Genomic DNA, 24,981 nt, shown 5'->3' on the forward strand with positions numbered 1-24,981 from the left:
AATGGCCTGTATTTATATAGCACTTTACATATCCAGTCATCCACACACTGGTGATGACAGCTACATTGTAGCCACAGCCACCCTGGGGTGCACTGACAGAGGCGAGGCTGCCGGACACTGACGCCACCAGGCCCTCTGACCACCACCAGTAGGCAATGGGTGAAGTGTCTCGCCCAAGGACACAACGACCAAGACTGTCCAAGCTGGGGGTCGAACCGGCAACCTTCCAATTACAAGGCGAACTCCAAACTCTTGAGCCACGATCGCCCTATATGTATATATTTGTAATGTGTAACCTTCTTCGTGACTGAATAGAACATCATTATGTAAAAGTCCAGACTTTGAGCTTCATCTGGTGATAATGTGCAGTACTTGTACATAACAAAAAGCAAAGCTTGCTGTCACACTGTTCATGAAGTCCTAGTTTTGTCTGTTTTCTGAGTGGGCCTATAGTGGAGGTCTGAAGAGGATTTTCCTTCTGAGGAAGCTGATGGTGAAAATAAGAGTTCTGCTTGATCCCTGCGATGAACTTCAGTCAGGAATTCAGAATGATGCTACATGTTGTATAGAGCAGCGGTCCCCCCCGGGCCACGGGTCGTTTGGTCCCGTGCCGTGAGAGTTGAGGCTCGGGTGTGAAATTGATGGTTTTCAGGGTTTTTTATCATTAACTCGGTTTCCCTGGGTCTTTCCCGTGTTGCAGTTGTGTCTTATTTTAAAAGAAATATTCACACGTTACCATAGTGACCAGAAAGCATCAAGGAGCAGAGAGGAGGATGTTACTCTCAATATTGTTGGCGCATTTCAGAAGGACGCTGCTAATAAAGTTACACAATTACACAGTTAATTTGCGTTTATTGTTATATTTACAAAATACCAGTTTTTGTTGTATCATTTTATTTTGTTGTATTTATCCGCCACACCTTAAACGCCGGTCTGTGAAAATATTGTCTGACATGAAACCATCTGTGGAACAAAAATGGGACCGCTGGTATATATCTATAAGATGTTAACATGTATGCCTTTTGCAATGTATCATTGTGGTTGTATTTACCTTAGTTTAACAAGCCATTAGACACAGTAAAACCACCAGCAGAGATCATTAAAAACAACCAGAGCAGCGAAGCTGTGTAAAAAGTGCAGGGGGACGTTTGTGTGATCACATCCAGTGGGTGAGTGGGTGGCAGTATCTCGCTTCAAAAATGTGACATGGTAGCCCCTATAACTGGAAAATTTTAGCTTCACTTTTATACGGTGAGAGGAAATGGAGCCATGTTGTGCGTTTTTATACAGTTGTTGCTCAGACCTAACTTATTAAAATGATTAGTATAGTGTTAGAACAAGAAAAACAAGGTTAAAATATGAAACTAAATGTATATTAAGATACACGGCTAATGAAAACTGTGACTTTCCCTTTGCAAAAAGCATGGCCGCTCATTCTTCTCTGACCTCTCTGTTTATGTATATTTCACAGGTCCATGGGGTCGTTGTATGGGAAGTGAATGTGGTCCTGGAGGCAGCCAGAGTAGAGCGGTATGGTGTGCTCATTCTGAAGGTTGGACCACCCTGCATACCAACTGTGACCAAGCAGAACGACCAGACAACCAGCAGAGCTGCTTCAGGGTGTGTGACTGGCACAAAGAGCTATATGACTGGCAGCTGGGTGCCTGGAACCAGTGTGTCCCAGTGATGCGCAGTGCAAGGGTGCAGCGTCCTACTACGTGCACTCAGGGAGAGGAAGGAATTCAGACCCGTGAGGTGGGATGTGTTCAAAAAGCAAAGGGGGAGCCTGCAGAAGATGCAATCTGTGAATACTTTGAGCCCAAACCACGCCTAGAGCAGGCCTGTCTCATCCCATGTCCTCAGGACTGTGTGGTGTGTGAGTTTAGCCCATGGACTCCCTGTTCTAAAACCTGCGGGATAGGGTTACAGAACCGCATTCGCTTTGTTCTGGCTCCACCATTGTTTGGTGGGGCAGCCTGCCCAAATCTGACCGAATTTCAGACATGCCAGCTAGGTCCCTGTCAGGGAGAAGAGAGCCTTTACAGTCTCAGGGTGGGTCCCTGGGGCCCATGCACTGTTCCACTGCCAAGGCAAACCCGACAGGCAGACAAACCACCAAGAGAGAGTGAAAAACAACCCCGGGAAAGTGATAAACTTTCTAATGAGGGAGACAAACTCACCAAAGAGGGTGAAAAACCACCCAGAGGAGATGGCAAACAGACCAGAGAGGGTGAAAAACAGTTAAAAGAAGGAGACAAACAGCCCAAAGACGGCGAAAATCCACTTAAATCCAAAAGAAAACTGGGCAGGGGAAACAGGAATAGGAAATCAGACAGGCCATCGCTACTGGCTGATCGGCCGAAACGACAGAAAAAAGCGAAAAACAAAGAAAAAAGAGAGAAATTAAGAGAGAAGGTCCAAGAGAGGTTAAGGGAGAGGGGCAAAGCAAAAGATGCTGAGACCAGAGAACTCATCAAAAAAAAGAGGAACAAGAATCGTCAGAACCGCCCGGGAGGAAAGTTCTGGGACCTACAAACTGGTTTTCAGACCAGAGAAGTGACCTGTGTGCATAAGAGCGGGGCTGTCGAAGCTCTCAGGTAACCATGACTGAAATATAATAAAGAAGATAAACTGTTTAAGATTATCTGTGATGTCATGATATCATTTTCTTTGTCAGCATGTTAGCTTGTCTTCTTTTTTTAAAAATCAGTTACAGACTGAGAGCTATAGTTAAATCTTTGAGATCTGATATTTCAGCTTGTCTTAGAGTTGACAATTGTTATTCTATTCATTACTGGTTTTAAATTAAACTCAATTATAATTTCATTTTTTAATAAAGATGAAAAATCACCCAAAAATGTGTTTTATAAATATTTTATCATGCCCCCATTAACAAGATTACTATCAGTTTTAATTCATGAAAATGTAACATAATTAATATACACAGCTTCCAAGCTCAATCAGTGTTTTTGTATTCATTCATTTTTTTTCTTTTAAAAACATAACTTGCATCCATCAAAAGCTGAGGGAGGAATAGGCTGATGTGGTTATAGCACACCATAAACCACAACCTGATTCACTGGCTGGCTGCAGGGATATCAGAGACACAGCTGACAAAGTTGTTGCTGTCAGTGTTTAAGCAACTCAGAGATGATATAAGTTAAGTAGTACACACAACTGGTTAGTTTGTAGCTGCCTTGATAGGTTAGGTCGGTGCTGATGTTTTGGTATTTGAGAATGTTAACTCTGAATTAAACTAAGTGGTATTAAACGTATGAGCCACCCAATAACTGCCACATTTACCAAAATACAGTTGCTGATTTGTTTGTTTGTTGTTTTTAACTTAAACTATACAGTAAATAATTAAAAAGGCTAATAAGCCTAGGGTTTAAAATACTCAATGTCAGTCAATGTGGCAAACATAATTGTTAGCTTTGAGCATCTAACCACAGGCTAGAGGACTGGGGGATATATACAGTGTTAACTTTGGATCTGAAATCTAAAATTTTATAGGAGTTTACAACTTCTGCCAAACTATTGTTTCTGTGTTTCTGTGCCAAAAATAATTCACAAGTAGAATAAAAAAACTTCAGGTTTTCCATTGCATTTCCATTTGGCTCGTTACTTTTAGTAAAATGACAATAAGATTCTCAGTTTTTTTATCACCTGTCCAGTAACTTTACACTTTACACATGAGCCATATAAACCATAATAAGAAACAGGCCATTTAACATGTAAAGCCTCATATGGTCATAATCAAAACATGGTGCAGAGGCTTGCAGGTCAATTGAGGCAAAATGAGAGTAAAATAAAACAATTAACCTAACACAGAAAAGCAAAGAAAGTGTGCGTGTTAAAATCTGGAAGTATTAGAGAAGCTGAAAAAACAGAGAAGCATCACATCATTATCGCAAATAATTTTCTTTTGAAAAAAGTAAAGCAAACGCAGTGATAAAAACAACAACAGCAATTTTAAAGCAGCCCTGTCTTCCAACAAAGCCATGGCCTGTGGAAGCAGCCACAGAAAATACAAATAAATGACTTGGATTCTTGGAACTTTAGTATGCCGATTATCACATTAGCTGCCTCAGACAGAGAAAAGCCTTGGAGTGAACGAAGGGTAACAGAAATGGCCACTGAAATGCAGCTCGGAGTTCTGATTCTGATTCGCACTGACTTCCTCTTTTCTCCTTTTCTTTATCTGCCAACTTTCTGTGAACCCGAGGATATTGTGTTTATACTATAAATATGATCAGTGATGTTTCAGTGATACATCTGTCATACTTAAATGTTGTGCTTTCGCTGCAGTCATTTTGCAAACAGATAAAATATTGCATAATTATAAAGCATTCAAATATTCTTTCTTTACATCAAACGAAATTTTAGCACGTCATACAGCCTGTTCTTTTTAATAACTGTTATATTATATCAGTTACAGTATTTCTGTTTTTCCTACAAAATCTAAAAAAATGTGGATCGATTGTGACTTTTGCACAGTTCTAAACATGTTTTATTACATTTTTTAAGTGGTTACATCGAGTACATTGCTGTCTTTATTTTCATGTTCTACAGCCTATGCTCTCAGGAGACTTTGCCAGTGACCTTCCAGGCTTGTGTGATAACCAAAGACTGCGATGTGACTGAATGGTCCAAATGGTCTGCTTGCACCAAGGAGTGCTATGACCCCACCAGTCCCAAGGCGGTGTGGACTCGCACTAGAAAAGTGACCCAGTTCCCTGTGGGTGGAGGAATAGATTGTCCAGAGTTGGAGGAGAAGGAGCCCTGCACCCCCCAGAGTGACGTGGTACCACCCTGCATTACGTAAGTACATGTGCTTAACTTAATGTACGATTTTCTTAAAGCAGCAGACAATGACTCGTTATTATGAACTTCTAGACCATACCTCCCTGTGGTAGACGGAGAACAAGGCCAGGTTGTACCTCACGTCTTTCCCACCTCTTTTTCTGGGGTGGTACAGGGCGGAGTAACGGTTTCGTCCATCTCAGGCTTCAAAACACAAAACTCAATTTTTTTTTCTGTGTTATTGCTGAAAGAAAACACTTTCTGCATACTGACTCAGAAAAAAACAAAATCTGTCTTTAAATGAGAAAGATCTAACACAATTAACTTGTGTCGTGTTCAGAATATTTGGAAGGAATCTCAGGAGAAAGGTCTGTCTTTTAAAAAAGGATTTACCTTTCTTTTGGCAGTTGAAATTACACGTTTACACAGCGCTGTGGACCTCCAGCATGTTTCACAACAAGGATGAACTTAAAGTGGGCTGCACAACATTATATAGTGAGACAAAAACATAGATTATAGCAGCTATCTTCCTCCCGCATGGACGTGGCAGTCTTGGTGTCTGCTGCGAAGCATCCTCGTATTTCCATGACCTCGTCTGGTATCTGCTCCCTCGCCTGTAAGAGACAGAAAAGCCTTGATAATCTGATGTTATTATCCATTGTTCTTCTAGTGATTCAAAGTTGGTTTAGAATATCATGTTCGGGACTCTCTGACCCAGAGACGTATTCTAATCATAATCTATGTGTGTAAGCGTGTTTGCAGTCACCCGCCTGCACTCTAAGTCATTTCCTACAATATATCAGTCCAGACATCACGCCGAACGAAGCTTTTGACCTTCAAAAGACTGAGTGCCAACTCTCATGAGCACATTTGCAATGTGTCTATGAAAATGATTATAACCGCTTATTTTAGTAAGAGAAATCAAACATCTTCAATCCCAACACTTGGTAGAGACATTGCCAGAGTCTGAAACACCAAACTCAGTTTTCATATGGACAGACTCAGAAACTGAGATCTCAGTGACAACTTTCATTATATCTGCCTGCTCAAAATCTTAAAAACCAGACATAGAAACGGGTATTACTGCTAGCCAAAGACAGAAAATTCACAATTTACCAGTGCAGAAGCAAAAAGCGTAAACATGAAACTCACTGGCTCAAAAACAGAAAACTCATGTTTATTTTTAGTGCCTGCGTCAGGACAAAACACAGGAATTAATTAGTTTTACTCACTGTGGTGGTGATGCCTCGAAACTGATAGCTGATGCAGGCAGAACAGCGGGCCCTGGCTGGGGCCCACCGTCAGCAGATGCAGGTGGTGAAGTGGGCTCTAGGAGCATTGAGCGACTACAATGGGAACCTTGCTTCCTCCTGGAAGAAGGTGCTTGTGGGAAAAAGGTTAAGAACTAGGTCCAAGAGGCCAGACGATAGCTCATCTGAGATGATGATGGTCACTGGCAGTTGGTCTCACTTCCGCCACCGAGAGCCAAGCTTCCTCAAACAGGAAGTAGGTTGCTGTGGCAGCAAAGAATTGGCTTGTGCTGGTCGTCTGGTGAGTGGGTGGCTGGGGAGAAGATTTGCCAGACCACCCTCATGACCAGATCCTCAGGCAGAGGAGGGGCAGCTGTTGAGCGAGACAGCTGGAGTGATGTGATCTGAGCGCAGGGCTACAACTGCAGCAATGAGGATGTGGAACTAGAGGTGAAACACTGGGGGTGTTGTTGTTATTGTTGTCGTGGGAGGATGGATTTTCGACAACAACAAATCCTTGAGCCAGCCAGGTACAACGTCTATTAGACTGAAGTTCTCTGTGGGTGTTTTCCAAATCCTCTTAACAACCACTTCCTCAAAGTATTTTGGGCTGAAGTCCACAAATATGCTTCTCAATTTCCAAATCTGCACGCTCCATGACTGGTCGCATCATTCATTCATAGTTAATGGTGAATGAGGACTTCCAAAAGCAGGCAAGAATGCAAGTGTCATGTCAAAGACTGTAGGTGAAGATCAAATCTACTCTCTTAACTGGCGATGGAGGGATCTTAATATTTGAATACTGTGTTCACTTCTCTGTACCTGAGGGTGGCATTGTTCATTTTCTCTGCTGTTTTTTTAGTTATGTAAGTTCCAGGTGGAAGCTGACTATTGTTTGGAGACTGAATGGGGCTGGCTATGAATTGGAATCTGTCAAGGCCAGCTGGCTATGGCGTTATTTTTGTGCCACTATTCTGAGCGCACGTAAAAAAAAAATTTGCAGGTGCAAGTGTTGCATTTTGTCGCGTTCCTTTTCCCTTCAATATGGATGTATTGTAATTGGTCCAGCCCAGAGCTGATCATGACCAATTGGCTAATCCACCACCTTTCATTGTTTATACTGTTACAAAAACAAACAAACAAACATAAAAATGAAAAATCACCATCGGCCCACCGGGCAAATGTCCGGGATGCCCAATGGCCAGTCCAGCTATGCGGTCAGCTGGTGGGTAACAGGCATCTCCGAAAACGTCAGAGCACTTGTGCAAATATGTGATGTCTTGATAATCGAGCAGATATTTGAAGTTTACACAGAAACATTCTCGCATGAAAATATCTTAAAAGTTTATTTTGTGACACAGAAAGAGTAATATTTCAAACTCCGCCACTCTGTGTTCCTCCGCCACTGCCTCGATTGAGCTTTGGATTTCGAGCTGATTGGAGACCAGAACAGCCAATCAGATTTTTTCGCATCCAAGTCTGTGATTGGCTGGTTTTGTGGCACAAATATAACGGTGTAGAGAAAGAGTTGAACGCGCACAGGCAGAAATGTTGAGAGCGCAAGCAACACATTGCGAGCGAGCGCAAATGCAAAAACTGAGTGAGAGGGGCTGCTGTTGTGTGTGTGTGTGTGTGGATAATAGCAAACACTGAAATACAGTTTTTGCACGCAGGAATGAATTTTGTTCACTTAAATTTAGCTTTCCTTCGCTCAAAATAAATTTCTCCTCAAAATGCAACACTTGCACCTGCAAATTTTTATTGCGTGCGCTCAGAATAGTGGCACAAAAATAACACCATAGCTGGCCCCGCCTACTTTCTGTTTCCATCATGGCCGTGTTGTGTGTTTAGCTGTGTATTGTGTGACCAAGTTTCTGCATCTTTCTGTATATACTGTAAATATTATAAAAACATTATGAATAATATTTTTATAATATTTACAGTATATATTAAAAAGTATACAGTAATATTTATAAAGCAAATAGATCTGGTAGCTGTAGGGGTGGGAAACCTTTTTCTTTAAAACCTTTTCTTCCGTGTAGGGAGGGAGGTTACACGCCTGTATTTAATTTTCGGATTTTCAGTCTAGTAAGTTAGTTGTGTTTTCATTCTTGATTGTTCTGTTTGTTGTCTTGGCTGTGCCCACACTGATGATTTCTACATCAAATGAAAAATAAACTATTCTGTTTTTGAGACTGCAAATCTCACTGTAGCACTAATCCTTCCATTTTCAAGCTGTGCTTGTTCCTCGCTACAGTGGTCCCTCGCTATAATGCGGTTCACCTTTCGCGGCCTCGCTGTTTTTTTGTGCCATTTTGCATGCTTTTTTTTTTTTTTTTTTACAGTGCATCGTGTTCTGCGTCCTGATCAGCTGTAGACCATTGTCAATCAATCTCCTCCGTGCCGTGCCTCCTGTACAGTACAGCATGTGTTCAACTTGTAAAATTCACATAAATCTTCGATCCTAGCAGTGTGACTCTGAAGTGCTGCAGTGTATGTTTGTAAGTTTTCTCCCCAACAAACACAACAATGTCGACAAAAAGTTTTGCACCGTCAAAGGCGCCTGCAGTAGCACCCAAAAGACAGAGGAAGATGCTAACCATCGCACAAAAAGTTAGACTTCCGGACATGCTAAAGGAAGGTAGAAGTTAGCGTATTTTTCGGATTATAAGGCGCATTAAGCGAAACAAAACAGTCAGATAAATCAAACTTTATTCAACTGATTCTTCTTGCTTCCTCCACTTCCGTATCATTGATTCATTAATGTTGAATTCTCTGGCAGCTGCTCTGTTCTCATGTTCTGGACCTGAAAACAGGGTTTGATCTTTGGTTTCGTTCTATAATACTGGACTTTTTTTTTCTAACAAGGTTTGAACTTTGAGAGTTTAAACAAAACAAAAAAGTGTGAAAATGTTCATGCCTGTCTGAGAAAAGTGTATAAAGTGTGTAGTGAGGGGATTCACAGCCTTAAAACATCTATAATAATTGTAAAAAATAAAGCTGGCTACGTCGCAGATTTCACTTATCGCAGGTTATTGTTAGAACGTAACTCCCGCAATAAACGAGGGACCGCTGTATAGGATTGTCAAGGTGGCACAGGTTTTCAGGGGACTCCCTATCTGACTTGGTCCTGTTTAGATCACTCAGCATTTAGACACTGTTGATAGGAGTAGGATTAGTAACCCCACCACCAATTTGACTTTCTTGTACCACTCTATTGAAATGAACATAAATGATTAACTACTCTCAAAACAGTATTTCAGGGGGAATAACTCTGGGAGTTAACCCTGTAAGCTAACCCAACCCAACCCATCAAAAAATAGCCGGAAAATTCTGATTTTTTTTGGAACTGAGATGTTTATTAACCCTTATGACAAAATCCACAAAATGTTTTTGCTATATCATATTCGTTATGATATATTTGTTATATATTTTTTGTATCGCACTTGATACATTGGCCATTTTTGGCAACTTTTTGTTAACAACAATGTTAATTTTAGACAAAAAAAGAATTTTGTCCATAACATTTTGAAATTATGGCAAGTATTGATCATGTTGATGAGATAGATGTCTCAGTATCAAATATGATACAAAGGGTATTATAGGGTTAATATTAATTAACAGAGCACGCAAAAGTTACTATTCTTCTGCATGGCCTGGCGTGATCAAACAATCTTGAGCTACTTTAAAAAAGGTAAATAGCTAAAATTTTCCATAAAGACATAATAAGGTGAGGCATCTGGAATCTCATAAAGTTTGTTGCTGGTTAGTTGATTTGTCCTGTTAATATGACTGGTGCACATATGTCTGTCCAGTTAGGTGGTAATACTGAATTTATGCATTTATCTTTATCACACAACCAAAAAACGACATCTAATAGCCATGTGCCATTGCTTACATCATAAACTTGCAAGCACTGTGCATGAGGTTTATAGTAGCACATTATAAATCTAGAGTCTTCCTCTTCTGCTCCATACAGGCTGACACAGTATTCTTGTGTCAGCGTGTTGACCCAGAAAAATACCACTGTTTAGTGGTGTTACATGTCTTAAAGATTCCACTCATGTTTGGGTTTTGGATGATATCAGCATCATCTTACTCATATCACGGGTGTCATTTTTTTGTGATATTCTCAAGTTACTCCCCCTGGACCATGCAAAAAGGGAAAATTGTGTTTTTATCATGTAGACCACAGGTGGTATGGATTTTTTTTATGTCATAGGACAAGTCTGTCCTTTAGAGAAGTAGGGTTTGCTAAGGTAACTGTGAAGTGATCTGATACATGTGGAAGATAGATTGTTGCATGGAGAAATGAAGATAGTAGCACAAAATGTCTGTGACTACTTCTCAGTAAGACCAACATCAGGTGGTTGAATGGTTCTGAGTGCACCTCACTGTATCCAAGGATGGGTTTTTTTGCTCGTTAGCCTTTTTCTGAGCAACTATAAGCGAATTCAGACTGACCAAGGGTGAGCAGCTGCATCTGTTAACACAGGTGCCATCATGGCACTGCTGCCTGTTTTGCTACTTCATCTGCTACACTGTTGCCTTTAGCTACCATGGTGTCAGTTTTCTGATATGCGGGGCATTTAATTGCTAGTACAACAGAGGGGAGTTGTAGAGCTTCTATTAATTGTGAGACAGCTTCCCCATGTGCTATTGGTGTTCCATCTGCTCGATGGAAGCCTCTCTGCTTTCAGTTGTTAGCGCTGACATGGCACATGGCACAAGCAAATTGGAGTAAACATTTAATCTTTTACCTGTAGCTATTTTACAGGCAGCTGTCAGGTTGTGGAGAGCACAGCTGATCAACCATTCGTGCTTGTATGGTTGTGAAAGTCTCAACAGCAGAGTTTAGTTGAACAGCGGCATAACCAGCATAGTCAACCTTTTCATCCTGAAAACAGGAGTTGTCCACAAATAAAGTAAGATCAGCAGCTATTGTTTTTATTGTGCAAATCCTCATGTGCTTAAGCTTCTCAGTATGCTGTAACAATCATGTGAGTTCCTATCAGTTGGCAACATCATCCTGGTTGCAGGGTGCGCAGTGTTGCACCAGTTGTTCAGTTCTGGAACTAACCCATACACCTTGGTTGGGTAGAAACAAATCTGGAGTAGTAAACTGGTGTGATGTATGAAGTATCACTGGGTAGCCAATTGTCAATAAAGATGGCTTTTTAAAAGCTGCAGCTGCCTGGTCCTGATAACTGGGTGGCAGGCCAGCTTCCATGTTGTCAAGTTTAGTGCAGTAATAAGCTAGAGGCTTTATACATGGGGGTGTCTTGCATGAGTACAGCATTTCAATTTCATTCAGTTTCATTTATATATTGGTTTAAAGTAATCAGTAGCCATTGCCCAGTGATGGGGTAGACTATATATCTTTCTTCAGTGCCTCAAAGACTCCTTCTGCACCTTCTGTCCATTGTAGCTTGGCTTTATTGTTGCTTCGACCTATTGTCCATATTATAGCTGATCCACAGGCGGCTATATTCTGCCATTCACAGGAAAGAAAACACCTGGCCCATGGTTAACTGTTTGGGCGCTTTGGTCACAGCTTCTGTTTGGGAAGGAGCAATTAGCCTCCTTTCCAATCCAATCCAGTTTGATCTATATAGCACTTTAAAATAGCCAGCACAGGTGTACAGAAAATAAGTTAAAAACAGTAGAATAAAAGAAAACAGCAAAAATAAATAAACAAAACACATAATACATAAAAATTGAAACAGCCCTATATTAAAAAAGAAAACAAGATAAAACAGCAAAGAATCAACTAAAAACAACTAAAATAAAACTAAAAACCAACATCTCACGTGGTGTCAAAGGCCAGGGTAAAGAGGTGGCTTTTCAGGAGTGACTTAAAAACAGGCAGGGAAGTGGCCTGTCTAATCTCTAAAGGGAGATTTTGAGCTGCTACAGCAAAAGCATGATCTCCTCTAAGTTTACGCCCAGTCCTGAGTACATGCAGGAGCAGCTGATCAGCTGACCTGAGAGAGCGGGTGGGTGTATAAGGCTGTAGCAGCTCAGAGAGATACGATAGGGCCAGGCCATGGAGAGCTTTAAAAGCAAATAAAAGAATTTTAAAATGAATCCTAAAAGAAATGGGCAGCCAGTGAAGTGAAGCTAAAATAGGGGAAATGTGTCCTAATCAGAGATGGGCAGTAGCGCGTTACTTGTAACGCATTACTGTAATCCGATTACTTTTTTCAAGTAACGAGTAAAGTAAGGGATTACTTTTGCAAAAACTGTAATTAGATTACCGTTACTTTCCCGTAGGAACGCTGCGTTACTGCGTTACTAAAACCGTGATTTTTTTGCGAGAATGTCTCATGACAGTGACGTAAGCGAGTGCGACGTTCGTGACAACAGTTGTGTGCAGATCAACAATGGATAATATATCAAGTGTGGGAGAGAGTATGAGCGTGCAGCGTTTAAAGCGTGGAAGTACTGACCTTACTTTGAGTTTGATTCCATAAAAAGTGACAAAAACATTAGTGTCCGTTGTGCGTGGGAAGAAAACTTCTTTTTACAGCGAAAAAACCCCCTAAACTTCCGAGCAAGCACCGAGTAACTACCACGTAATGGGAAACTCACAGAGAAACTCGCGGATTCTTCCACTGACCGCTGCGGCTCACCTGCACCAGGGCAAACCTCCGCCTACCCCACTCCTGCTTTACAGGTGAAAATAGAGCAACAGGACCGCTAGTCTGTGACTTTATTTATTTCCTGCTGTGTTTTACTTGCATCTATTTGAAAGACTGAGTGTAAACAGAAAAAAAAACAATTATTTTATGTGCTGGAATGTGCAGAAAATAGGTTTAAATATTAAACTAATTTCTTCCAGTCAGAGAATGTTGCATATAATTACATTTTTGCTTGATGCATAAAGTTAAAAGATTAAAACTAATAAAACAAGTTTTAAAAAGAGACTTTTCCATTTGATTACATTTTGTATGATGGATTATGCAGAAAAAGTAGAATTGGGCTGAAAGATCTATCGCTTTATCACCTATTCAGGTTGTAAATCGTGTTTTTAAAAAGTAACTAAGTAACTAAGTAATTAATTACTTTTGAAAATAAGTAATCAGTAAAGTAACGGGATTACTTTTTTGGGGAAGTAATCAGTAATTAGTTACTGATTACTTTTTTCAAGTAACTTGACCAACACTGGTCCTAATGGCTTTTCTTTGCCAGCTGCCTGAGCTGAAATAAGCTAGATTTTTATCACTGCCTTAATCTGATTTTCAAACTTCAGATCACAGTCCACTTTGACCCCCAGGTTTGTGACAGCTGGTTTAACATACTCGGCCAAGGTATCTAAATACACATCGGGGGTCTCGGTGGGGCTACCAAAGACCATCACCTCGGTCTTTTTATCATTGAATTTTAAAAAGTTAAGAGACATCCAAGCCTCAATGTCATCGAGACACTGAAGTAATGGCTGTGTAGAGTATGTGCCTTTTTTCTTTAAAGGGACATAGATCTGACAGTCATCAGCATCCTTTCCCCACAAAGTTGTCTACCAAGACACTTCTGTGTGCTTTTGTTGGCTGAATTGCAATTTGTCTCTGCTTACTTTATGGTCCCCCCACTGCCAATGTAGTTAGTAAAGAAACGGACGTCTTTCTCACAATTTTCTTTAGAGGTTCTACAAATAAGAACGTCATTTGCATAATGCAGCAGTGTTGGGTACATCAATCTGCTGCAAATTCTGTGCTAACATATGGTTGAAGATGGATGGAGACGGGTTCAAACCTAGGTCAGGTGGTATAGGTGTACTGCCGTCCAAAGAGAATTTGTGAATCAAGGTGCATGTTAGGGTGCCTGGGTCGTCGACCCAGTGTATTGTGTTTTTGGGCTTTTGTTACGTTTTGTCATCCAGCAATAAAAGCTGAGTTTTGGAGTGCACTTTTGCCTGCCGTGAGTCTGCACTTTGGGTTCTTTTCCTGCCTGCACACAGCCTTCACACGACAGTACAAGGGTAAATGAAAAAAGCTGAACACAAATCAATCACAGTATACAGCTGAGCATCAGAAACAACAGTGTGAAGCAGTGATTCATGATGTATTGATTGCTCTGAGGCAATGGACCAAACAATAGTCTTGGAGTCAGGATGCTGAATTGCTAAAAATTGTTGTATTGCAGAAACTTATGATTTATGAACACTTCAATAGAGGGCGGATACCTATTGCTTGCTGTAGAGTAATTTCCATGGTTGTCTTGCTCACCAGGATCTTGGCTGCCATCACAAACATTTATCAATATTCTAATGGTACCAATCACTGCTGCTGAAACATGAATTTGTTTATTTTCAGGTAGAATCCACTCAAGTACTTTCAGAGCAGATTCCCACATGGGACCTAGTTTATGTGACTCATTCAAGCACGGTATCACCAATGCATGATGGGTCTTCATCTTCATCAAGTTCAATTCATGTCATACCAGAGTCGATCTATTGTTTAACGGGACAGTCTCTCCTTCACTGACCATGCTAATTGTAACCCCAACATACATTATTTGCACTAAAATAGAATAGCCCTTTATTGTCATTGTATGTGTACAACAAAATTATGGGTGCTCCACGCCAAATGTGCAGGAAGAAAATATAAATAGTAAGACACCAGGAATAAATAACAATGAGTTCCTCATTCTGTTGAGGTGTGGAATGAGAATGATTATACAGTTGGTGTTGTCCACACTGCCTTAGTCCTGGTTGTTGGTCATGTTAACTCATACCTCATCTGCCTCAAGGACCTGTTGGATTAATGGTGTGCTGAGGGTTGCAGCATTGCTACAGCTAGAGCTGGTGCTTGTGGTTTGCTTCTGGATCAGTGGTCACCAACAGCACCTTTCATCTTGTCTTTCTTTTGTTTGGTTAGTTTTCCCAGCTTTAGTTGTCTCAGTTTATTTGTCAAACGTTTGTTCATTTTATTTGCTTGTTGTTTTTCCTTCCTATAATCGTTAACATGATGGACAATATGATCTACAACCAACAGCCATGGCAGCTTATTCAGGCCTAGCACATCCTCCACTCGCTTTTGCACTTCATGTAGCATGGCCTCCACTGTCATTACCTTAAACAGGGTTTCTGTTCCAAATACTGCCTGTTTCACCTTTCAATCTGCTTTGAAAGTTGTGAAGAAATTTGGAAAGATATTAATCATCTGTAATTTTTTTCTCCCTTCACTCTGGAGGGGTCTACTCTTTCTGGATAAAACGTTCTCAGTGCCTCCTACATGTCTGTGTGATGTCCTCCAAACCCTTCACTGTCTTTCCTTTGGCATAACTGTGGGAGCTTAGCCTTGGTAAACACATCTCCAGTAACGCGTTTACCTACCACATGCATTACCAGAACTTTGATGTCTCCAGCATTACTCCAGCACTGCTCTCCTCTAAAGCACTGATAAATTAATTTGCTCCCTCAGTGAGGTCTGCCAGCTTATCTGCCAACCCTAGATTGCAGTAGGATCTTCTTTTGGGCCAGAAGAGTGATCAAAAGGACTTCCTTCTGGCACCAATGATTATTATTTTGATTCATTAATGGATTTTTAAAAGGATTCACTCTGTGATGAGAAAAGTCATTGGGAAAGTGAAGGATGTGTTTATGTAGTTGCACTTACCAGTTCCACTCAATGAGCCTTTGGACCCCCAGATCTGGTCAGGGATGCCACAGGGGCTGAATTTTGCTCCAGCTCTCTCATTTTGTATCCCCTCGACCACACTTTTTACATGTGCCAGAAATTTCTTCCAACATCTCTGGTTTATTAATTTCTCTAGCAAATAGGGTGTGTATGGTACACGTGCAGATCTATTCTATCTGGTTGTTTCTCAGCTTCCATTGTTTCTCTGATTTCATTTTCCAGTTGGTCAGCTCTGCCTGCTATTTGGTCAGCATTCATTTTTTCGCTCCTTGTGTATTCCATCCAGTCCTTCAATGCTGACAGCTCTTCAGCCACTCTGCTGTCACAAGATGCTTCTGTGCTCTTAACCAGGCTTTCCTCTCCTGTGACCAAGGAGCCAAACTTCCTGGAACATTTAGAATTATGGGGTCAATCACCTCTCTGACTATCAGAGACTGTGTTAGTGTAGGAAAAGGTGTTCACATGCTGCTATTTACATCTTCATTCCAAAAACCTCTGGAATTCCCAAAAATGGATTTAACTCTAGGGCTGCTGTGAGTGTGGCTGATTGCACAATCTGCTCGATTACTGCAGCTTGGCTTTGGTAAACACGTCTGCAGTGATGTGTTTACCAAAGCATCATCTTGATACTTCAATACTTAACCCAAAAATGTTCTCATTCCTTGAGTTTCTGTTTGTTTTGAGTTTATGTTCAGGCAATGATTTCATCTTTACTGCTACTTCCCTTTTTTCTTTATAGATATCCCATTATTGTTTAATATCAGTTTACATAGTACAGTATTTAGCCTGTCTATTTTTTATTGCATTTATACCATATCCTGTTTAATTTGCCTTATTGATTTATTTATTTATTTATTTATTTATTTATTCTGGTCGTTTATTCACAACTTTATTATCAGCTTTGTCCTGATTACATTGTATCACCAATATATTATTCACCACTGCCCTTAGATTATAGATTTTTAATTTCAGCAATCACAGTCAGTGCTCCTATATAAACATTAGCATCCCTAACAATGTCCACATTCAAGCATGCTCGGTCACATCTAATTTCTTCTTTTGCTTATACATGCGTGGTCTTAAGGTTTTTGCTTCTAGTTATACTTATTATTAACTCATGAATCACTTATAGTCGATTAGTCCACTGGAGGGCACCCTCATTGGTGCTTAGCAAGATTTTCTCTTTTACATTTTCTTTTTCTAGTCACACTTACTGGATCATTAATTGCTTAAGGCCTACATCTGCACTGCCATATGGGGTGGAGCATCATTTGATCCAAATGATCTCAGGATCAGCTCACTGTCACAAGCGATGGCGGGGACTCAAGCGCAGAGCAGAGTTCAGTTTTATTTACACAATCATCAGGTGCAGAATATATACAGTGGGGAAATTCGGAGTTCCTAGGGTCCAGGGGGAAAATCCGGGAAGGGGAAGCTCTCTCACACATGCTCTCTTCTTCACACATGTCCACACAGCGGGTAGGTTACGGGTCCAGGAAAACTACTCACAAGAGAGATCGGTTACGCAGAATCACAGATTTATACACGGAAACTTCACTGAGGCTAGAGGCTCACTTATGTGTCTCACACAATCATCCAGCGTTGAGACTGCGTCTCGGCCTTAAATGGCACACACATAATGGCAGCCTGACGGGCAACAGGTGTGTGGGCCAAGGGCGGGAGCCCGCAGTGAGCTCCGCCCAGGCGGAGAGGCAAGAGAAAGGGAGAATAAACAAAAACACATGTAGCCTTGCGGGGCCGGCTGCACAGGCACGGGGACCATGACACTCACTCCACTTTAGTTACAGTCATTCTCTTCCTTTCTGTCATTTTCAAAAATGTTTTCCTTTTTCTAATTACTTTTAAATCTCTCTGCTAGCACCTTTTTCTTTTCTTCTTTCCTTATTTAAAGGATTACCTTCACGTAATACTCTAATCAACTCACACACCTATATAAATAACATACAGCAATTGTACTCTTATTGTACACTTCACTGAAAACTGTTGTGGTCTCTATGAGCCCCTTCATGATGCATGTTTACACATTTTTTTATAAACCATATATTTACTGGAAGTCATGTGCAAGTTTGATTTGATTCTATTCTGACCGTTGTTTCATGGTCAGAAACACTAAATTAATATGTCATCAGTCGCTGCAGGAAGACAAGCAGCAGCTTGTCAATGGCACAGAAGACCTGCTCAGCTCCTTAAAGCTGAAAGTATGTGTGATAGTCAGAAAATGAAGCCTATTATCAAGTAGACTGTGCGACTCGCTGATTAATGGTCTCAATAGCTGCAGTTCACCTTCACAGTTTGATCGTTTTTGCTTGTATCTGCATCTTTCTTAGAAAATGATGAGCAAAAATGTTGTTCCTTGTTATCAGTTTATTTATTGATTCACAAAGGAGATATACCTATATATTCTTCTTGTTGTCACACCTGTCCGTAGGTATACCTGGAAGACCACAGAATGGACAGAGTGCAAGGTGGACATGCTACTGAGCCAGCAGGACCGCCGACGTGGAAACCATACAGGAATGTGTGGAGGTGGTACTCAGACTCGGGAGGTGTACTGTGTGCAAGCCAGCACTGACACACCATCAAACCTTAGTCCTCTCAGGAGCAAAGAAGGTAATTTTTCTGTTTTATTAAACAAAAACACTCCTGAGAAGGTAAATGTTGTCATTGCATTGGTCTTTTTCAAAATTAACCTCCATTCGGTTTCATTGTCTAATTAAGGCTTGTTTCATTATATCTTAAAACCACTATAGTCCTCACAAGAACTGATTTCAAAGGTAAGACAAGCAAACAGCAAAGAAACAGAATGAATGGGGAAAAATATCTGTCTGAATGACAACACTGTGTATTACTTGAAGTGTTGCTTAGATTGAGAAAGCATTTTGTGTTGTAATTCTCATACTAATTTTTTATATATGCATGCTATTTCAACAGAGGTGGCATGCATAGTACAGACATTGTATAGTGCAGATACTTGTGTTAAGAAATACTCCAGTAAATTTTGAAGTACCGAGTCAACTTCTTTACTCAAGTAAAAGTGAATACCATAGGCATAAAGCAAGAAAGTAAAAAGTAGCTCAGTGAAGACAATTCTATCATCTATTTTCGTGCACAGGTAACTGGACCTTCTGCAAATATAATATTAGTGCATGACTAAATACTAGTTTTATTCAAACCTAAATTCTAATAGATGTACTTGAATCTGTTACCTAGGACACAAGCAGTAAAAGAGAATTAAAAAAAAATACTATTTTCTGTTGCCTACATGGTAGAGTGGGACACACACCTGAACAGAACAATGAGGGGTTAAAGTGAGAGTCTGCAAGTGAGGGAACACTAAGATCTGTTGTAGTGGCTCAGCATATACTGTATACTTTCTTTATAATAAACAGTATAAAGGTAGGATAATCATTGAATTCACTGAACGAATCTAAGCATCATCATCTTAAATGTAAATTAATCTCTGCTACACTTGATGTAATCCAACAGTAGCCATAAGCACCATAGCCACTAGGGGTGGGGGAAAAAATCGATACTGTGTAGTATCGTGATACTTTGTTTGCTAATAATGTATCGATACAGGGACAGCAGAAATCGATATTTTGTTACAAAAAAAGTTTTTGTGGACTGACTTCAGAGCATGTTGATCAGCTCCTTTTTCTGAGCAAGAATCCTGACATTCCTTCACTGTCCAAATGTGTTTAACTTTTTTTTTGGCAGCAATAAACTTGACTGTTTACTAATTTTCATTTAAGACATGTTTTATTTTAATTAAGTTTAAAACTTTTTTATTTAATGTAAAATTATATTTTGTTTTAATTTACTTTCAAATTCTTCAGTTGCTGAAGGGGCTGCATAGTTTTCATAAATTGCATAGTTCAGAATAGCTATAATTGTACCAGATGGTTGCATTCAGTTAAGTTGGACTAGACTGTAATACAAACTGTTCAAGTTTGTCAACAATAAAACTGACTGAAATGAGAGAAACACTGAGTGTGAGACTTTGATATTAGATAAAATTAATATTGATAAAGTTTACCTTTATGTACAGAATCTGAATATCGCAAAATATTTTAAAAAATTGCAATAATATCGTATCGTGCGTTAAGTATTGTGATAATATCGTATCATGGGATGTATGGTGATTCCCACCTCTAATAGCCACAGTGTATCAGTGCACAACACAGTGCTTTACAGTAACAAATCACCACATGTAAGCTAACCTGTTTATCCTGCACAAAACTACCCAGAATGTAATACAACATTTGAATAACACAAAATTAGTATACCTACTTTTTGCAGGATGCTTCACATGACATTACATATAATTTTTAAATCTGCAGTGTTACTAAGCAGCCCTTACATTTAAATGTAACCTCTCTTCTTCCTGTCCTGTTTTGCCTTTTCTTAGATCTTTCACCATTTCTGAGTGAAGTTAGCTCTCCTTTGTTTTTCTCCCTGGAACTAAGTCAGGAACTTTAGCTACCAACACATTGTGCAACAGCCTGTATTCAAATTGTTTGTTTGTTTGCTGATGTTTGTTGAGCTAATTAGAAATGTTGTAGAAAGGTTATTTAATGTAAAAACAATATTCCCTTTATGCTTATCCCTCTTAACCCTCTGGTTTGTTCAAAATCACTTTCAGCTTGTTCGTGGCCAAAGTGGCCACCAACAGATTAGGTCTGTAATTATTATTATTTATTATTATTTATTATTTTTATGTTTTTTTTTTTTGCCATTTTTTCTGCATAAAGCTTTTAAGTAACTTCAGTTCTTTTCATAAATATAAGATAATTATTACTTTTTAAATTTATAACCCTTTAAACACCAGTTTGTTTGTCCACTGCACTAGCTGGAAGACAACCTCAAATCTCGCAATTTTATATAATTGCATTGCTACTGAAATTTCTTGTATTATTTTTTTGACTTGATTTTTAAGATTAACATCAGTGCTGTTCATCAAGACCAAAATTTAAATCAAATCCATAATTTTAACCCTTTAAATACCAGTTAAATCACATAATTTTAATGATTTACATAGGGATAAAAGCATAAAATCCCCATTTTTTTCTAAATAATACAAGCAAACTGATTTATTTTCTAACCATGATGGAGGTTAGATGCGTAGCAGTAATTAAAAGTATCAATGAGTTTTATGCAACTTTGGGTTTTTTTGCAGTGACAGAAAAACAAGAAAAATCCCTCTCAGCTTGTTTGTGGCCAAAAATGGCCACCCCCTGTTTACGTTTACCAAATACTATAAAATTAATATATATTAAAATATTTTTCTACTTTCGTTGACTTGATTTTTTAAATTAGCACCACTCCTAGTCATGAAAACCAAAATATAATTCATATTCAGATATTATACCCTTTGAATACGAGTCAGATTATGTATTATTACTACGCTTTTGGGGGAAAATTGCAATAAAGTTCACATTTTTTAGCATATGAATGATGAAACCTAATATTTTTTTTATCATCATTGCAGGTCAGTACCAGTAACAGTAACAATGATTTATTTTTATTTTATTTTATTTTTTTTACATTTCCTCTTTGGGGGGGTGGGGGGGGGGGGGGGAATGGCCAAAAAGAAAATCACACATGGTGTGTTAGTGGCCAGAAAGGCAATTTAATGACCAAATAACCACTGAAATGACCACAAAAATGATCAAAATTTATATTCCAGTGTGTGAGCTTCTGTGTGCATCGTCATTAGCAGCAAGATGTGCTAACCACAGTAGAGTGGTTTTTGTAGACACACTTTCTACACCTGAGGGGCTGCTGTTCCTGGAGGTGCACCTTTTGCACCTTCTTCTCATTTTGATGGTGGGGTGTGGGTCACACTCTGGTTCAGACTACTGTGTCTTGATATCAATGGCAGAAATGGTTGAGAATCAGGGACAAGGGTGTCTTGAAATTGTCGAGGTCACCAGCATGTGTCCCAGCTCTCCCAGGATCACTCTTCATTTGTAGGTTGTAGAGGACTCCCCCACTTCAGTGAACTTGTTTCCGGCGGGACAAAGGCATCATATCCCAAGACATCCAGGAGATTGGAAAAAAGAGCCATCAGCCATCAGTTAGTTTTCCTTCTACAACTCAAGGTGCCAACATCCTCTCTTAAGTTATCCAAGCTGTATTTGTGCCTATTGTAGTCCAGGATTGCTTCTTGCTTCCAGGCTTCCTCTATTACCCATCACTAACTGCTGGTTCCCTGTGTGTTGTGGTCAAAAGAAGCACATTCCTCTGTTGCTTTGGCATGTGGGATATTGCCGTGGTAGTTTTGGTGAAGCCAAAGACAGACAACAAAATCTTCCACTGTTGCAACTGGAGGAGCTGGGGAGGAAGCTCTGGGTGGTTTCCCCTGTGCCAGTTTTCATCTGAGGAGTTCCTCTGCCAAGGTGACCGAAGTAAAGACGTTGTACTCGGAGCTCCTCCGTCAGTTGGAGTCTGAACCCCTTTCCCTTTTTTACTTCCTGAGAACTTCCAGTGTTGTCATCCAACATGGTTTGTATTGCTTTATTCTGGTGTAGGCTTTATCTCCACTTCATCTATAATCCTCCAATCCTCACACCTTCGCCTCCCGTGCAGGTTTGTAAGGGTGCACAGCAGCTAAAAGATCTCCTTTGTTATAAAAAAGTCAAAAGTAGATCTCAGGCTGCTAATGCAGGAAACTGCATACAGGGTGACTCAGCAGCTGTAGCTTTGAACTCTGCAAAATGTCCTGTGATTGGGTTTTGTTTTGTTTTTTTGAGATAATATTTTGGGTATGGTATCTTTTTATGAAAAATACAAGAGTAAAAGTGCTTTTAACATGTGCTTCAAAGCTAAGTTTGACTGGGAACCTCAAAGCTCAATAGTCTGCATCAACCAAAATTCACTGCAGCCTGTGTAATGTTTGATGCGTCATAATTTATTCCAGTCTATCTTGCAAATACATGTTTGTGCTGCAATGTCATGCACAAACACAAACTATTAGATCCTTAAGATCAAACCTATGTCAAAATTGTTTCATTATTTTGGTCCATTGGAGTGTGATAAGCCATCAAAGGCCGCTACTAGAAACTAGGAATATTACATGAAATCGCTTGCTTGGCCAAAAATGGGTAAATGATGTAATTTGGTAAAAAACAATAAAAACTACAATTTTCATGTGTTGCGTTTAGAATGAAAGCAATTTTACCTAAATCGCATGATATAGTACTGTCAATAACAAGGAATCAAAAAAGGTGGTTATAATGGGTTTCAATTGGCCAAAAATGGCCACGATAGAGTCAAGAGGAACAATTTGGTGTATAGTGAATATTATTGACATTATTAAGGACCTGATGTTGAAAATTAAAAAATCTGAAAAAAATACACACCTTTGGGACGTTTCATTCCATTTGCATTAACAGAACGAAAATGGTCGAAAAAAGAAAAGTGAAGTGGCCACAAATGGCCAGGATAGAGCCGGTTAAGCTAGATGCTCACTACAACATACTACTATACCTACTGAGTATAACGCTATAAATTATACCTTTGAACCTAAAGTAATGAGCCTGATTTGAAAATGTCAGCAGTAGAAAGTACAGATATTTGTGTTGAAATGTGGGGGGTAAAAGTAAAAAGTAAAAAACAAGAAAAATAACTACTGAGATAAAGTACAGATACCTGAATATTCTACTTACCTACAGTAACAAAGGATTTATACTTTGTCACTTTCCACCTCTGCAACGTATGTTGTTTTGAAACCAAGTTGTTGTTGGTCAAAGGCATGTGCCAGGTTTTCTGTACTCTGGTTTTAAGTAGTGGTCGGCGGATCGATCCAAATATTGATTGTATCGATACCAAGTCGTCATCGGTATCGGATCGAGATAGCCTGATGAGATCGATTCTTTACTTTAAGTTCCGCTCTTGTTTGCAATGCTGCAGACGAAAGACGAAACAGCCAGGTCGCCAGACTCACCGCTCCTGTGTCAGCGCAGAGCAGGCACACTTTGCCCCCCTCCCCCCTCTTGTGTTCAGATGTTGCGCTGTCACGTGACGTGACGCTTTGGAGGTTTCTCAACAGTACTTGTTTGTTTTAATTTGTTTACCGGTTTGCATGCACTTTTTAATTTAAGATTTTTCTAAAAAGAAATTGATAATACAGCATTTTCTATTTAATTATAAACTTTGTCCTAATTATGTCCTGGGATTTAACTATTTAATAATAAAAAAGGAAACATCACAAAAGACACTTAAGGTCATGAAAATGAATTGAGATTTAGCAATTCAATGACGCATCCAGCTCATTTATAGAAAAGTATTGGTATCGGCGATACTGGCCCGTATTTACTTGGTATCGGATCGATACCAAAATATGCAGTATCGCACACCACTAGTTTTAAGCATTTAATGGTGGCATTGTGGTTAGTGCTGTCACTTCTTATTAAGAGGGTTCCTGGTTCAAGCCCTGGCTGTGTTCAGAGCACTCTGGCTTATTCCTCACAGTCCAAAAATATCAATGTTGGTGGTAAATAAGCCACGTATGTCAGGTGCTGTATAAATGTTATAGTCTAAAGTGCTTTAAGAGGTCAGGAAGACTATAAAAGGGCTTTCTAAACGTGTTTACAGTAAAACAAATTATCCATTAAAAGTCTAGTATTTGTTAATAATTCCTTAGCTTGTTTTCACGCAAATTCAAATTTCCAAAATTTCCAAATTCAGTCTGTAACAGCTACACAATGATAAGTAAGTAAAAGTAATTTTTTATTGATATAGCATCTTCCAAGATAAATATAAAAAGTGCTTCATAACAAAAATGCTAAAATGATCTTTAGCTGAGTGAGAGAGTTGCAGAGTTTCTGTCTAATATAGTTTTCAGCTTTGCATGCTGCACAGTGAGCAGGCTTTGAGCAACCCTCAGGGACCTGCTTGGGACGTATGGATTAAAAGTACGTCTGTAAAAGTTCTTGATGCTTGGCTATGTTGAGCTCTAAAAGTCAAAAAAAAGAATCTAAAGTGGACGTTGATGGAAAGCTGGTGTAATTAAATTAGTGAGGGAGGTTTTTCTAATACAAATAAATAATGCATGTAGACATGATGAAGTAAATTCATCAATAACAATTTACAGTTCAGAATGTGACACAGTATTTGTGATAAATGCCAGATATGTAACACAAGTTTCTAAAGTGAAAGCTGCGCTAAAAGTTGCTAAGCTTTGTGTAGTGAATATGGCAAGACCGAGAGTTCGCATTACCTTAACCTTAGGTTCAAACAAAGACTTGTGTTTTCTCTCCATTAAACTG

At 39.5% G+C, this 24,981-nt stretch overlaps 1 protein-coding gene across 1 annotated transcript in view; it reads left to right on the plus strand.

The window, feature by feature from the left end:
- The window catches only part of thsd7aa (thrombospondin, type I, domain containing 7Aa), a 167,689-nt gene that overhangs the window by 44,365 nt on the left and 98,343 nt on the right, over positions 1-24,981 (plus strand). Inside the window, exons 2-4 of the mRNA XM_084919656.1 lie at positions 1,472-2,597; positions 4,573-4,821; positions 18,141-18,322. Coding sequence (XP_084775782.1) covers positions 1,472-2,597; positions 4,573-4,821; positions 18,141-18,322 — 1,557 coding nt within the window. The remainder of the gene's footprint in view (positions 1-1,471; positions 2,598-4,572; positions 4,822-18,140; positions 18,323-24,981) is intronic.

This window comes from Perissodus microlepis, chromosome 22 (genome assembly GCF_051167445.1).
Source record: "Perissodus microlepis isolate ML-2025 ecotype Zambia chromosome 22, ASM5116744v1, whole genome shotgun sequence".
Classification (NCBI taxonomy): domain Eukaryota; kingdom Metazoa; phylum Chordata; class Actinopteri; order Cichliformes; family Cichlidae; genus Perissodus; species Perissodus microlepis.